Below are 15240 nucleotides of genomic sequence, written 5' to 3'. Positions count from 1 at the left end.
CTTTTTCTGTACACTTTTTTGTGTACACTTTTCTGTGTACACTTTATGTGTACTTTTCTGACTGATACACTGGCTTTCTGACTGATGTGCTGTCTTTCAGACTCAGATACAAAGGATTTGCAAGGATTTGAGATTTTAATAGACCTCCCAAAGAGATTATAAGAAGATTTTCAAAGGGCTGTTCTACACTCACAGTATTTCTTCCCTCCAGAAATGATAAAAATAAAACATGTCCTGTTTCCAGAAAACTTTGATAGCTTTCATGATGTTTTCCTAAAAATATCTATTTCCTTTGTATTACTTAAGAGTGTAACTCCCCCATATGGCTGAGGCTACAGCTGCTACAAATAGCTTAAAAATGAGAAAATGGAGACATTTCTATTTCTATTTGGACTGCTTATTTGCACACCTCAGTAAAAATATTACTACATCATGCTTGTAAGATCTGGCTGTCCATTCTTTGGAGACAGAGCGGATTTCAAAGGAGCGTCTTGTTTTTGCGGTTTAGGCACACATTTATGTGAAGGTGCTAAACTTACCGATGTCACGCAATTAGGCTGGCTTTCTTTTCCTCATTTCCCCAAGGAAGTGTGAGAGTATGTGTCAGTGATCATCACAAAGATGTGTACAGACCACAGTGTTTAAATGTTTGTATTAATGATACGGGTGTGTAGATTTCCAGTGGATTTTACTGTTGCCTTTGCCAGCTGCGTGATGGTAAATCTTCAGAGCTCTGGGGATGTTTGAAGATATTGCAGAAGTTTATATAGGCATCCATATGGCCCTAAACTGGACAGCAGATACCCATAAAGAGATTTAGAGCATGGCAGAGCCCTGTACGATGCTTAAAATCTGGGAAACAGTGAAGGGAACAGAGCTGTTATTCATAAAATGAAAATTTTATCTGGTCTTGCTGTTTCTGTATTTTTAAAAATGACACAAACCCAAGAAGCATAGGTACTAGCAACAGTAACAAGAGTAACGGTGATGTAAACTAACATTCATAGAAATCTGTGAGAATACACCAAAATTCAAGGCACGGCACTCAGGGGTGAAACCTGACCAAGAGTTTCTGCCGCTTTTACCAAGGCAGGCTGGGGTAACCCGCTCACCATCACACAGCAGTTCTCGACTGTAACCTCTTACAGTCCACACTGATGAAGAAAGGATACATTTCTAACTTAATCCAGACTGCCACATGGTAAAGCCATCTGGGAGGATATTTTGAAGGAAACAGATGGAAAAGGAAGAGATTCCTCTGAATGTAGTGTAAGATTTACATTATCCTCCATGAACTTCCATGTAGTCCCCATGTTTATATAATTTATCACTATTTCCTTAGACAGCTCAGATTAGGAAGCCTGCATGAGCTCATGTTCTTGTTGTTAATTCTGAGTCTGAACCTCCCTCCTTTAAAGGGAAATTCAGTAGTGTAAAAAGAAAACGGAGAAAGGCAACCGGACTTAAGTGGAACCCAGCAGCATGAAGATCCTGACCGTCCCAGGAACTACACCGTTTTACCTCCTCCTTCTTTCAGCCTCAGGAAGACACTGTCATGAGTGCTTGCTCACAGCGGTAATTTTTGTTCTCTGCCATGCACCCACACCCAGCAAAACCGCTATGTTGTCCTAGCATAAGCGTGGGAGCGGGGCCTATTAAAACCAGGAAGGGTTAAAGACAAGTCAATGATTTCACTGAATATCCCTCAGGCCAGGGATTAAAAAAAAGAAATGTTCTCTGAGTGAAGACATGGCACACAAATAATTTAAAGAGTGTAAATTTACTAGTCGTGTTGTGATGACTGGGGATTTCTAAAAAGCCCTCTCTCTCCTTTCAAGCATTCTTCCGTGCCTCCTCATTTTCTATACAAACATTTCCATTGCTAATGGGAATGTCAAAGGGCCTCCTTTTCTCTCTCTCTCTCTCTCTCTCTCTCTGACCGTGGAGATGCTGCCGAGGCACCGGGCAGCAGCGGCTGCATCCGGCTGGCTGAAACACCCTACGGCATCCCCACCGGAGTCACCGCTTCGGGAAAGAAGGGATGGGAAGATCCATACAGGGAACCCTGGTGCTGCGGTTCAAACATCTACATCATTTCACCATCAATTAAATCTGCCATTACTTTGTTCTGCTACCAAAAGACGGAGTCCTGGGTCCCCTCTTTGTCCTCCCACAGCCCAGCCCAGCCTCAGTCCTAGCGATTTCTTCCTCTCTTGTGCTAGGGCTCGCACTCCATTACTGTTCAAACAGAACACTCACAGGAGTAAGTGCCCGGGGAGGTCAGAGACCTAGCGGCACCACACATGCCGTCACCGTCACCGGCTTCTGCCAGGCTAGGCTGCAGGCAGAGCCACCAGCTCCAGACCCCTTTATCCTGCTGACCCCGGTGGGGATGAGCTCTGCTACGTACCAGAGGAAACTGCAACACGAACAGCTTCCCGGGAGTCTTTGCCTCCCGGATTTGGCCTCCTGTGCACAGCAGGGTTTAAGCCTCCCTGTCTCTCAGGTGCCAAGGAGGAGATGGCTGGCTTTGTGCCCACCAGCAGATTTACTACCATGTTGTAGTAGGAATAGCCTGATTGCGGCCATAACAGTTCAAGGATGTAAGCGAGACCAGGGAGAGGAAATATCTTTTATTAGAACAACTTGGTGTGTTTTGAATTGTGTGGTGTAGTCAGAAGGTTATAGATGTAAGTCCTCGGGGACTGACTTTGTGTTTCTTGCATAAGCTGGCCTAATAAAAGACATTACCTCTCCTTGCAAAACTTACCTCACTTGAAAATACTGCTACATTCATCCTGTATGTTATCTCTGCCATTTGGAGACATTAATGTTATTGCCAGTGCCACGGATTCATCATTGCTGCAACTGTATTGATTTCTTTTGTAGAAACCCGATTCCTGCACATGCTTTGGAGAGTTACATCATTGCACCCCTCCAACTCACAGCTAGGATGTTTTCTTATGTAACAGCTCCGAATTCAGATTACAGTAGACATTACAATAACGTACACTGTGCAGTAACGTATTAAAACCATAAGGTGGAAAAACAAAAGTATTATTCCCTTCTGAAAGCAGACTTCTTTCCAGAAAAGCAACGGATCCTTTATGCTCTTGACTCAGCGATCATTCCTATTCACCAGTGCAGCCCACGGACTCTGCCGGGCAGGGATGGACCTGCTCCCATGCCCACAGGCTGGTGCATATGTAACAAAGTGGCAGAGTTAGGATGTTGGGTTTTTTTAACATGGGGTGGGCTGGGGAAAGAACATGGAGGTGATAATAAACGCAGTGTTTGACCAGTTTCATGACACCCTAGCTTGCACTTTGTCCAAGGTATTAAAGAAGAACACCATCCAACAGGAGAAGTTCAAATGTGTTAGTCTTTAAGACGGATCCAGTCTGGTTAGTTACCAAGTTCAGCCTATTTTATTTTGTGGATTTAGAGACTCCTTTAGACCAGTGGGGAGAAGGGTTTTACACGTGTGCCCCCTCCTTGCTGTAAGCAGTCCCCAGTTCCCCACGTTCAGGACACACAGAGATACCTATCACACACCAGACTTGCACCAGATGTGTGTGTGCATGTGCCTACGTTATCATTGCAAGGTGGCCGCTGCAGAAAGAGGACGTTTCTGAGCGAGCACCGTCCACTGCTTCCTCCTCTCATTCCCAAGGGCCACCGCGTGAATTGTTCTGGAGGTTGTGCCTAGCAAGCCAACAGCTGTCCCCCAGCTCATATGATTGATGTATTTCCCTTCATTCTTTACAGTAAAGGAGACCAGTTTAAATACTGAAGAATTATTTCATTTAAAGTAGTCTAAAGAATTTAAATTAGCTTTTCTTACCTGAGCAGGCTTCTTTTGAACCACTTGTTGAGGCTGAAAAGTAAAACAAAAGCACGGTGAGAAACAAAATTCACTGAGGTCACTTAACTGTGATTTCACAGATGCTGGGAAAAATGTTTTCAGCGATAGAAACAAAACACAGGCAAAGCCCACATTCAGAAATGGAGTGATAAGCATACCCAGCTCTCACACCCAGCCGTTCCTACACGCATCTGTGACCTTGCTCTGAAGTAATTCAGATTACTGTGGATGCAGAGGAGTATGTTAAGTTTGTATAATTAAACCCGAAGTGAAATCTAGTTTAGCACGTTACATCTTTCAGCTCTTCTACGGTACTGCTAGATTTACTTTGCTGCATTACCTATCAGACTGTGAGAATGGCCTAATTTTCTAACTAGATTTTGTTGTCTCCACGGATGCTGTTCACTCTCTTTCCACACTCTTTCAGCCGTAAGCGGAGTGTCCTGCTGTGGGGAAGCCCTCCCTCCTGGCCATGAGCAGGAACACAGCTCAGGCACAGAGGTGAAGGACACATAACCTCATTCCCAAGCCAGGGCTTCCCACTCGACCAAAGCCATCCCTGCCAAAGCTAGGAGGCTAGGATGGGCAGTGGCTCGAGCCGTGGGAAGCTCTGGTTTGAGAGCTCTAGCTGAATGAACATGACGCTGTGCTGACCCTCGTGAGCCTGTTGACATGACTTCAGGGATGCCCACCACCGGGCTGGCTGGGCACATGGCAGGGAGAACTGGAGGCTGTGTCTGCCTGCCTACGTGGGACCTGGCAGCACAGCCACGGGCTCCTCAGCAAGTCTCCCTCCTGGCTGCTCCCACCCAGGAATGGGAAACACGGTCCCCGCAGGAGTCAGGAGACGCACCAAAGTGCCAGTGCCCTTCATCCCAACCCCAGGGAGGAGGAGGAGTACTGATTAAGGAACTAACACAGGCGCGTTTAATACACCGCCACCGCCCAGGTGATGTGACGACCCTCGTGGGTGCTAGGAGCAGCATGGAACAATAAGACCACAGATAAAGGATGAAATCCTGACACCGAGAGCACAAAAGGGCTTTTCTTACTTCAGTGGGGCAAAGCTGCTGCCTCCCCCCCTCAGGACTTTCTGTTTTCAAAGTATATGAATTGCACCCAATGATTTTCTTCCTGCCCTTCCTTCCTGCCTGTTCCTAATCCCAGCCGCGATTTTAGTGCCTCGCTTGGGCAGAAGCCAACATGCTGTCCCTCTGCATGGCCAAAAACCTAATTTTCATGACAGTGTAGTAGGAAATAACTGGAATATTTCTGAATAAACAGTTTAGTGTAACTGGCCTTTCAGAGCAATATTTCAGTCAGAAGGATCAATGAAAATGTAAATTAAATGTAACTAATTCAATTCAGACTGCCCACCACAAGCGTCCCATTTTAACAAGAGATGCTTTGTTTATTTTCAGTCTTTTTCTAATTCAGCGGAATCCTATTGCTGTTATATTTTTGTATCTGTGCCTCAGGCTCCAAGTTCTCTCAAATAAATATGAGAAAAAGACTATGTGATGACTGGGTCTATCTTTAAACTTCAGGGTGGACCCTTTTCTTTTCCATTAAATTCCCTTGCAATGGAGAAGCTATTACCAAGGCACACATTTTACTGATGCCTTCTCCAGGTGAACTGCAAGCCCTGAACTCATTAATGGACATTTGCTGCCCTTGGACAAAGGAAGGGTTTGTTTCAAAGGAATCCCTCGTAATTACAGAACTCAGTGAGCTCTTCAGTAATCTGCCACTAGTGCTTTTCCGCTTTATTTTCCTTTTTTGCCTGCTGATTACACCTGTACACGTGTTTACTCCCAAACCACATGAAATCCACAGACATTCTTAGAGGCTGACTGTTTTCTCCTGCTCAGAAATCCCCATATATTTTTGGCTGTGCACTCTGCATTCATGTGACTCTCACACACTGTAGCTCAATGAAATCTTCTGAAAGAGCTGCCAACTCACCAAATTTTCCATGAATTAGGTCCTGACACTTCAATGAGAGGAAAGACAATGTCTGAAACAAGGCCAGCTCTGGCTTTCTGCCTAGTATGTGTCACAGTAATTCTACCAGCTGCCCTTCTACACAGCACTTCATACTTCTCAGACCACCAAAAAGCCCCTTGAATACTTTCAGTGATAGCTGGGCTCGAGCTGCCAGCGTGTTTTCCCAGCCTCTGGCCCCCAGTGGCTCCAGACTGGACCTAGAAAGTTTTTTGTGTGTGTTTGTTTTGTTTTGTTGTTATTTTTATGAATGGCTTTCGCAGGGGACTCTGACTCCAGCACAATCCTATCCAGCCATTCATAAAAAGCAGAGGGAAAATATTGTACTTTGCCCAGTTGGAAACTGTCTCTGATACTGACCAAGGCTTTCAAGAATCTTAGTCATTCAAGACCTTTGCTATCGTAGTGCTTCATGTCGAGAGCTCCCTGGCAGTGCTTGCTTACCGCCGTCTAGGTTTCCAGCGGATTTGGGATCTGGAGTTGAGCATGTGTTACGTTTTCTCCCTTAAATGGAAGAAGCACAGCTATGGAAGCTCAAAAGCAGGGCTCAGCCCCTCAGCCGGTATTAACGGCACACACCACCGACACGCCGGGAGCCGTGCCCACTCATGCCACGCTGAGGGCTCCAGCTTGTGGTGGCTGAATCACTGCAAGTGCTGGTTTTCAGGGGCATTGCTTTTCCTGCGCCAGCCTGGCTGTGTGGGAGAGCTATCTGGACGAATGCAGGCTGGATAAATCCAGCAAGGTCCAGTCCTGCGAGGACTGCAGTGTCCACTCACTCAGGTCACCCCAAACCAGAAGAACTGAGGCGTACAGGAATAATGCGGAACTTCCTAAGCACCTCCTTTCATTTCTTTAACTGTTGTGGATGTGATGCCTTCGGAAACTTTTGGAAACAAACACCTCAACTCGCTAAGCTTTGTATTCACTGAGATGTTTTCAGGGCTTCAAAGGAGACACCTCTGATTCAAAAGAGCGTTGCAACTGCATGTTCAACTAGCTGGAAAGAAAGAGAATCTGTCTTGGTTATGGAAAAGACTGGAACCATAAAAAAGCCAAGGACAAGAGACCTTAAAGAGGTGCTTTGGAGCAAAATAAAGTTGTACGCAAGACACAAGAGCTCTGAACTATTATGTATCCCCCCAGGAGCCTGCAGAGTAAGATGGCAGACCTTCTGCTCTGCCAGAGGCTCTCTCACTTATGTCAGTGATCATATGCAAGGGGAGCTTCACGCAACACAGGACTTTCACGTTTTATTTTTATCCTAAGTTTAAAAAACAGCTATTGTACGCTGAATGTGTATCAGCTGAAATCCCATACACTTGAAAGCAAAATTCAGGGTTTTTTCCATCACATGCAAGTACAAGTCGACCTTAAGTAGCTTTCTTAAATCGGTATGAGACGGAAAGAATAAGTGACAGTGTTGGAAAAATCCTATGACCATGTCATTTAAATGTCTATCACACAAGAACAAATCCAAAGCACAGCAGAATTTGTTTTGCCATGTTTAAACTATTAAGTATGTGAGCTAAGGCAAAAGATAATAATTTAAAACTTCATGGTAAGATTCCTAACTTTGAACAGAAAAAAGTTAAACCACCTAAAGAGGACAGTACACAACCCTTTTGGTGGTTTTATCTTTGCTGTAAGTTTCGGATGTTCAAAGCCTCACTGTTTATCTTCCGCAACACACTTCTTCCACTCCTCCTCTGTCACTTCACTGCTTTTTTTTAATTTTCAGATGCTGTTACTTTACTCTTTGTCAGTATCTTAGATGCATCCTTATAGCCCATACAGACACTGGTCAAACAATTTCTTTGCCTTCTATATGAGAAAAAAAGAGCAGCCTCATGTGATGAGTCCATATTCATCTTGTACCAGCGGTCAAAAGCTGTATCACCAAATTCAGTTTGTCACGCTTCTCATTCGCTGGCGTACTCCTTCGTACCCTGTGACTTTCCATAGCATTATAAAAATAAGGAAGGATAAGGGTAAGTCTATGTCAACTAGTATGAGCAATGCTGGAACACATTTTTAATGGTCAGAGATAAAAGCACTGGTCTGAATGCAAATCATCCCCTGACAGCTGTGCCCGAAGCTCCGAGGGCAAGCTGTACACTCACAGTGCTCCGAGATTTCGTGTTCGTGTCTTCCTCTTCAAACTGAGTATTGTGAAGATGTTTGACCGATGCTTCTTGGCAACAGTGACTCTCTGTTTTATTCCCACAGCTTGACACAGACAAGACATTCGCATGGAGGTAGCTCTGCTGGTGAGCCTAAATGACCATGATGGAAACTAATACCCAGTTAGGATGACATTTATAGTGCTGACAGCTCAGTGTTGTGCGGAGATCATTAAAATAATTTCATAGGTCACCCAAACACTTGTAGTTCTAAATTAAAAGATGAGTAAAACCATATTTAGTCTTTTTGTCTACATATCCTCAAAAAATCAGGAAGTTCATATTATACCAGTTGAAACCAATATAATCCAAAATAAATCATGTCTTCCAAGCAGTTCCATATGACAGCAGAGTAACTACTGTTCTGCCCTACAGCTTTAATTGGTTCGAGTCCAGCCTTTCCCTCCCTCTTCCAGCACAGAGGTACAACGCTGGGACCGGGGGCCCACGCAGCCTGCGAGAGCCCTCGCCTCTGGGCAAAAGCTACTTCCAGCTTCATGACCATCAGCAGGGATCCACCCCAGACCGCACGGGACGGTGCGCCTGCCATTCGCTCCTCTGATCCAGGTATGCTCGCGGTTTGCTTTAGAAACGATCTTCCTTTTGAGGGGGTAGCAGAAATGCTTTTTTCGCACCATCAGTAGCGAGGGGGGATGCCCTCTCCGCCCAAGCGGGACTGGCTCGTGTTTTGGAAGCACAGGTCATGAATTCTCCTGCCTCCATCGCATGTTTGCAGTCAACTGGCAACCGTGGTGTCTGTGTACGCACACTGCTGTGGGTCATTAGGATCTAACAGCAAAACCATCTGGCCCTTAGAGTTCAAAGGAGATTTCACAGTCCTCTGTGCAGTCTCATAAATGAGGCTAAATAGTAATCTGTGGAGAATTTTGGCAAAATCTGTGGAACTTTTATTCTTTATTTTCTATCCTACTTGGCACTCCTCTGAGTTTTTAATACCAAATACAAAGTCAGGTCATTCAAAAAATATTTATTAGCTTATTAAACTGACCTCCCCTGACTGCTGCTGGAAAACCCTGCAACATCTCAGGAACTGCACCAATAACTTTAGCTGATGACAAAGTAAATAGTACTTCTATTCCACTTGTGGAGGAGAGCAGAAAGCATCAGAGTTTTCCAAGTACACAAGTGACTTTTAATAGTTATTTGACTGGCAACAAAATTTTTTATTTTAATTGGCGAATTCAAAACACACTGCTTCAAATGACTCTTTTGGTAGCCTGAAAATTCAGGCACTGGCACATATGTCCAGTCAGGTATGTATATATCCAATGGAAGTCACACAACTGACTTCAGCAGGGTTAGGATTTCATACGTTTTGTTTACAGAAAGCTACCTTCACTACAAAACGTCTGTAAGTTGCTACATTTGCAACGGTTTTATGTTCTGAGAGGATAAAAACCATGAAAGAAATGTATTAAAAATCAAATTCTATTTTCTTTTATGCTCGTATAACCCATTATTTTTCAGTTGCTTTGACCCAGCCTTCCTCACAGAGGTAGATTTCCCACTACTACAGATCTTGGTAAGTACAAATATAATGGTTAGAATGGGAAGGGAAAAACCATAATTTTTCTTCATCTGCTAGCTGAACTGTTAGTTCAAGCACAACAATACCCCATTGAGTTTATCAAGGATATAATAAAAATTCAAAGCACAGTAGCTGCTAGTTCAGTGCTCTTGATAGATGCTATTAATTTTTATAATGTTTCAGCCAGTATTGGTTACCTTTCCATAAAATAGTAGTGCAGATTATGAAATACTCATTTAATGGGCCTTGTATCTGTGGTTCAATACTATAAGCAAAGTTTAAATTGGCATACTCAGCTAAAATCAATACAGTTTGGCAGCAGGAGGATCCGTTGTCGCTGACCGCTCTTCTTCAGAGTCACCGCTGCTCTGTTGGGTTTCCCTGTTACTTCGTTATCATCCACCATCTATTTGATAAGCTTTCCTGAGGCATTATGCTCAGGTTTAGTTCAGCACCCTGTGTATTTTTCTGCTAAAATATTAAGAAGCAATTTCTGCCTTTCAGAGTAATTCTAGTACACAGTTCAGCATTGAGGTTTTCTTGATATGCACCTAAGGAAACATGAGCTGGCTCCTTTGCCTGGCAAGAGTCATATGTATCTGTCTATTTATAACTCCCTACACAGACAGACTATTGAGAAAGCCAAATGGGAGGTTCCAGTTATTCTTAGTTATAGCATAAGGAAAAAACCTACATTTTAGTAGACAGAAATAAACGATAAGTTATTTGCAACCAAAACTAAGCCCTCATGATTCAGCGATATAAACTGATCAGAAACTACTTAGCTTTATACCTTGCAGACTTCTCCACACAAATAACTATTGTGCAACCGTTTATCTCCAGACTATCTATCTTGTCTGTTTGGATACAGCAACCCCTGAGTTCACCATGCACTTCTCTTGGCCCACGTGGAAATGATTTTTGGTCACTACTAAACAGGCTACATTTTAATTGATGACCTAGAGGTGAAAAGCACCGTATCACATTACCATCTGGTTCCAACTTTTGTTTTAGAGTCTTCTCTCTCTTCTTGCTCAGGCACCTCCTGCCGCATGGACTGAAAAACCAGGGGCAGTTCTTGCTTCAGGGGCCATTCCTGGTAGTAGCACTGACGATGGCTGCATGGAGCTGATCAGAGCTGCAGGACTCTCATCAGTGGACTCATCGCTGGACCCGACTGCCAGCAGCTCCCGAATCCCCCCAACCCTTGCACTGGCCTCCAGTGAAATAACAGAGTAAATAATAGGGCAGTAAAGTCCCAAACCAGACAACCTGCTTCAAAATCTCCTACTGTTTGGAAAGTGAAGTCTGAACTTCAGTGCTTTTGCTCAAAATGTTGACTATTGTCAGGTAACATTTCTCTTTCTGGCCTCTTCGTTCATTCTCCTCGTTTTAAGGTCACAAAGACCTTAACTCGTCCAGTAACAGTGACCTTGTGTCATTTAGAGACTGGAAAACATGCACAGCCCATTTGCCACAAAGTAGGCTTAGACACAAACAATCAAATTCATTTCCAGGCCTACGAAAGTTTCTGCCAACAACTGGCCCAAGCTTAGAGGCAGGGATGGAAAAAGAACTGAAGTGGCAGTGATGGAAAACAAGGGGGAAAACTGCTCCGCTGGGCAGCCCTGGGACTGCGACAGTGTCCCAGCAGTGACAGGTGGCAGCTCTGTCCTCTGCCCCACGTCTCCACCACCGTGCTGCTGCAATGGCCACACCGCAGCCCGGAGCTTCACTTCTTCACAAGAGCCCCCGAAGCAGGATACTGGTGAAAATATAACATGCACTTCTCTCAGCCCTTGGGCACCTTCACTACCCTGGGAAGGCAGCCATTCAAGCTACCTTGAAGGTAGCGATTCAAGCCAAGGAGTCTCAGTGTCCTCCCCTGGGTATTTCCCAGTGGCAGCTTGTGGCGTATTTCTTCAGTTTTAGTGCACGCCAACAGTGCTGCTGCCTCCAGGGATTTGCACCTCATGTTTTAGCAAGGCACATCTCAACCAGAGGAGGAGAGCATCAGAGCGACCGCTATGTGAAGGCAGGTGCAGGAGAACATGACCTGCCTAGAAAACCCGCAGACTTCACCTACAGAAGAAAACAATCCAGTCCAGGTCCACAGCCTGGCTTGCATCCACGCCACCTTTCCTCCTCCCGTATGGGGCCGTCTCTTCCCCACCGCCTCGAGGGAAGAGCCCGTGGGCCATGCTATTTCCTTAACCGCACCTGGGCACCATGGTAGGTGGCAGAGGACAAGACGGTGAAGGAGAGAAGGCTCCCAAGCGCACAGCACAGGCAGTGCTTGAGGCTGTGCCCCGGCACTGTTCAGCTCACTGAGCACAGACACAACTCCAGACCCTGTCAGGAAGAGCTATCCGCCCCCTCATCTGCACAAACTGCGGTAAGGATACAAGGGATCTAGGCAGCCTCTTTTGCACAGCCATTTCTGCCCCTTCAGAGACGTAAAGCATCTGGTACAGGGCTTACGTGGTCATCCCCAGGCCCGGCCCTAAACTCCTGCAGCAGCGTCCCCTTCCCATCCAGCCCACTGCCTCCGTGACCTCCCATTGCCCTGTGACGGCTGGGCAGGGTTTTCCTCCAAAGCAAAGGCACGCAGCACAAGGCAGGCCGATCGACTGTGCCTGGCTGATTTTCTGCAGCTGAGGATCTGGCCTGAGGCACTTCTCTTGAACTTCTTTGTCTGAGCAGATCCATTGGTAGCCACGTGGTTGGCTGGGGATGTTTTCGTACATTTGGGATATACAGATGTCTGATAGCTGTCTGTCTATCGAATAGATTTGGTAATTATTACTGCCTCCAGGAAACTGATGCTGCTAAGAGTGTCTGTCAGAGTCCGACCAGAGCCTGCTGACATCCTGGCACAGTTTCATAAAGAAGTCAGTGTCCAAAATAGAAATACATTTTCCACGCACTTGAAATATACCAGGGGCTTGGTGGCGAGTTGTTGTAATTAATCCACTTCCTGGCTTGATATATTTTGGGATCATTCTGGTGCGTGGTATGTTAAATACTGAACTCAGCTCATACTGTTATTTTTTAAATGGAAATTACCTTCATTATGTCCAAAGGTATGATTTGTAGGCACTCCTTGCAAAGCAGAAAAAAACCCATTGCATTGCATTTCTGGTGTGCTTTTACCATTCACCCATTAATAGCAATTTCATCATATGCACCATTGTGAAATCCACGTGACACAGTAACGTATTTTAAAAGATGGCAGCAAAACGATTTTCTCTTTTATCTAGCTAGAACCCACTTAATAAAAGATCGCAAAGTCAAAGTCTACAATATCCTATCGTCAGCCTCTCGACAGCAGCAGAAATATGAATAGTGTCTGTGTACACAGTTTCCCTCGGTCTGAAAGAGAGAACGAAGGGGGAAGAGAGGGAGGGAGAAAGAGATTCTGCTCTTGATAATCCTGGTGTAATTTTGGAGTTGTTCTATTTACGTCCCTGGACACGCTCTGAATTTAGCCCAGTCTAGGAGAGAAGAATTTGACTGTAATTTTTACAGGAGAATTACCTGGCTGTCTAGCTGCAGTTATGTAATAGCCTTTTGGAAGCTACGTCTGACCTGAAGATCCTATTTGTTGCTTGGATCTAACAACGTGAACATCAAAGGTATGTGTGTTAGGTATGCATGCAAATCCCCTGCAGCTTTTTTCATAATAGTACTGAAACCCAATACCACATCAAGAATGCAGCGCCTGGAGCACCCTATTACAGCCCCGCTCCCTGGTACAGCTTAAAGTGGTTTCCTTGCTCACAGAGCTCCATCCGCCACTTGGAAAGCAGCCTGCTTTTAAATGTTATGGTTGCTAGGGAGGGCTCGTGAACATTTTACCGAACGCAGGTCATTTCAGAGAACAGGACTGCTTGATATTTACTCTCAGTTCCCGGTAACTCTTCCGTATTTTGTTGTTTCTGTTGCTTAACTGACAAAAACTGATTTTTCATGCTGCAAAAAACAAAGCGAAACCCTGTCCTTGGCTAAATTCTGCCCTTGGTTCAAATCAGTTGCAGAGTCTACTCAAAGAGGTAAATGCTTCCATTTCCCAACTAGTCACATTTTATTGTGCTTGGAACCTATGCGGTTTGGGACGTGCCAAAAATACACCAGTTGGTAGCATCTGAGGCTAGGTGGTCCTGGCAGCAGAGGTGAAAGCAGCTTGCTGGACGAAGGAGCAGGATAGCTGGCCTCCAAATGCTGCTGTAGTTGGCACAGAGAGACATACCCTTTCTGGGAATTAGGTACACTGGGTAGACAGAAGCTTGATTTGCAGCTGAGCATAATCCGCCTCCATGAGATCAGGTATTATATCAGCACCAGATCGCTTAACGGCAGCTGCAAGATCATTTTAGCACTGGCAGCAATGTGGCCAAGGATACCCTGATACTCTAGATATTAACAGGTATGGGAGCTACTGATGGTGTGGAGCAAGGTCCTTCTGCTGGTGGTCAGCAGGCTGCTCCCAGGCACCTACATGTCCCCACGTTCCATGCCTGTGACTCCCCAGCCCAGCCTCAAGCAAGACTTTATCTTGAGAAGAGAGCCACGGAGCACGAGGGTGCGCCTTGGGGCAAGCCCCAGAGACACCAGAGGTTGCTGCGAGCCCATTGCTCTCCCAGGCAAACCCCATGGCCAGCAAGGAGGCCACCAGCGAAGGAAGGACAGCACTTGGAGGAGGGGCGAGGAAACAACAGTATAGCTTGGGACAGTGTGTGTGTACACCTAGGAGCTTCTGGAAATCTTTGGCTGGTAGGGAACAGTGCTGGGAAGTTCTGGTTGTGTTGCACAGTGGGAACGATCCAAAGGGATGGGATGGAGGAATGAAAGTGGTAAGGAGAGATGGTGGAGAAGAGGGCAACCAAATGCACACCACCTTCCCTGCTTGCACACAAACGGGAACGAGGTCTCTGCACTGCCCGTTAAGTGCAAAGAACTGAGAGGAAACACAGAGAAATACCTCATTCGTATTTCTTTTTGTCCACCAACGCACACAAGATGGCTGTATTGTTGTCATATTTTTGGCTTCTTTTATGCTCTTAAAAAAGCGTATGCGTTACTGACATATTTTGGGGGGTTTGTGGTGTTTTTAAAGAGAGCAGTTGGGAAGTTTGGTTAGAAAGACTGCTTTCAGGTACCAGTGGGTTTTTTAGATTTTAGAATCAGATTCATTTTGTAGGCTTTATGGGAGTGCTTCACCTTCTCAGATCATAAAAAGGAAGAGAGAAATAGGAAGGCCCTGGGACTGTACTGCCTTGGGGAGCGGAGGATTACACCCCTACCCGCAAGCAGAGATACAACCTGCCGTTCAAGGCTGATGACAGCAGGGTCCACAGGAGCCCGTGCTCTTCCTGAAGAAGAACTCAAGCCATCTCTCAGCACGGCAATCTGTGCAGAAGCAGGTCTGCTTCAGCTTTGTGGTTAGACGGCGCTGGCAGCGGGACAGCCAGGACATTCACTGTTTGTTATACAAGCGCTTCAAAAGAGTGGGGGACAGTGCTGGGATAAGGAGTTGCCCGTGCCTCTTCACCTTTCATCGCCCCCCAGGAAAGTCTGCCTTCAAGGCTAATTTAGATGCATTTACGTTAATAAATGCGTGGTCTTTTCAGCCACATTTT

General features: G+C 45.5%; 1 protein-coding gene across 8 annotated transcripts in view; it reads right to left on the bottom strand.

Annotated features, from left to right (window-relative positions):
* HMGA2 (high mobility group AT-hook 2) overlaps positions 1-15240 on the bottom strand; it is a 125000-nt gene that overhangs the window by 22074 nt on the left and 87686 nt on the right. For all 8 annotated transcript variants that reach the window (XR_012774569.1, XR_012774570.1, XM_075495213.1 and 5 more), the window contains one exon: positions 3845-3877. Coding sequence is in view for 6 of the 8 variants with exons in the window: in XM_075495213.1 (XP_075351328.1) it covers positions 3845-3877 (33 nt within the window). In the remaining 2 variants the exon portion in view is untranslated. The remainder of the gene's footprint in view (positions 1-3844; positions 3878-15240) is intronic.

The sequence above is a fragment of the Mycteria americana genome, chromosome 1 (assembly GCF_035582795.1).
Source record: "Mycteria americana isolate JAX WOST 10 ecotype Jacksonville Zoo and Gardens chromosome 1, USCA_MyAme_1.0, whole genome shotgun sequence".
In the NCBI taxonomy this organism is placed as follows: Eukaryota; Metazoa; Chordata; class Aves; order Ciconiiformes; family Ciconiidae; genus Mycteria; species Mycteria americana.
This window is presented reverse-complemented; position numbering and strand designations above follow the sequence as displayed.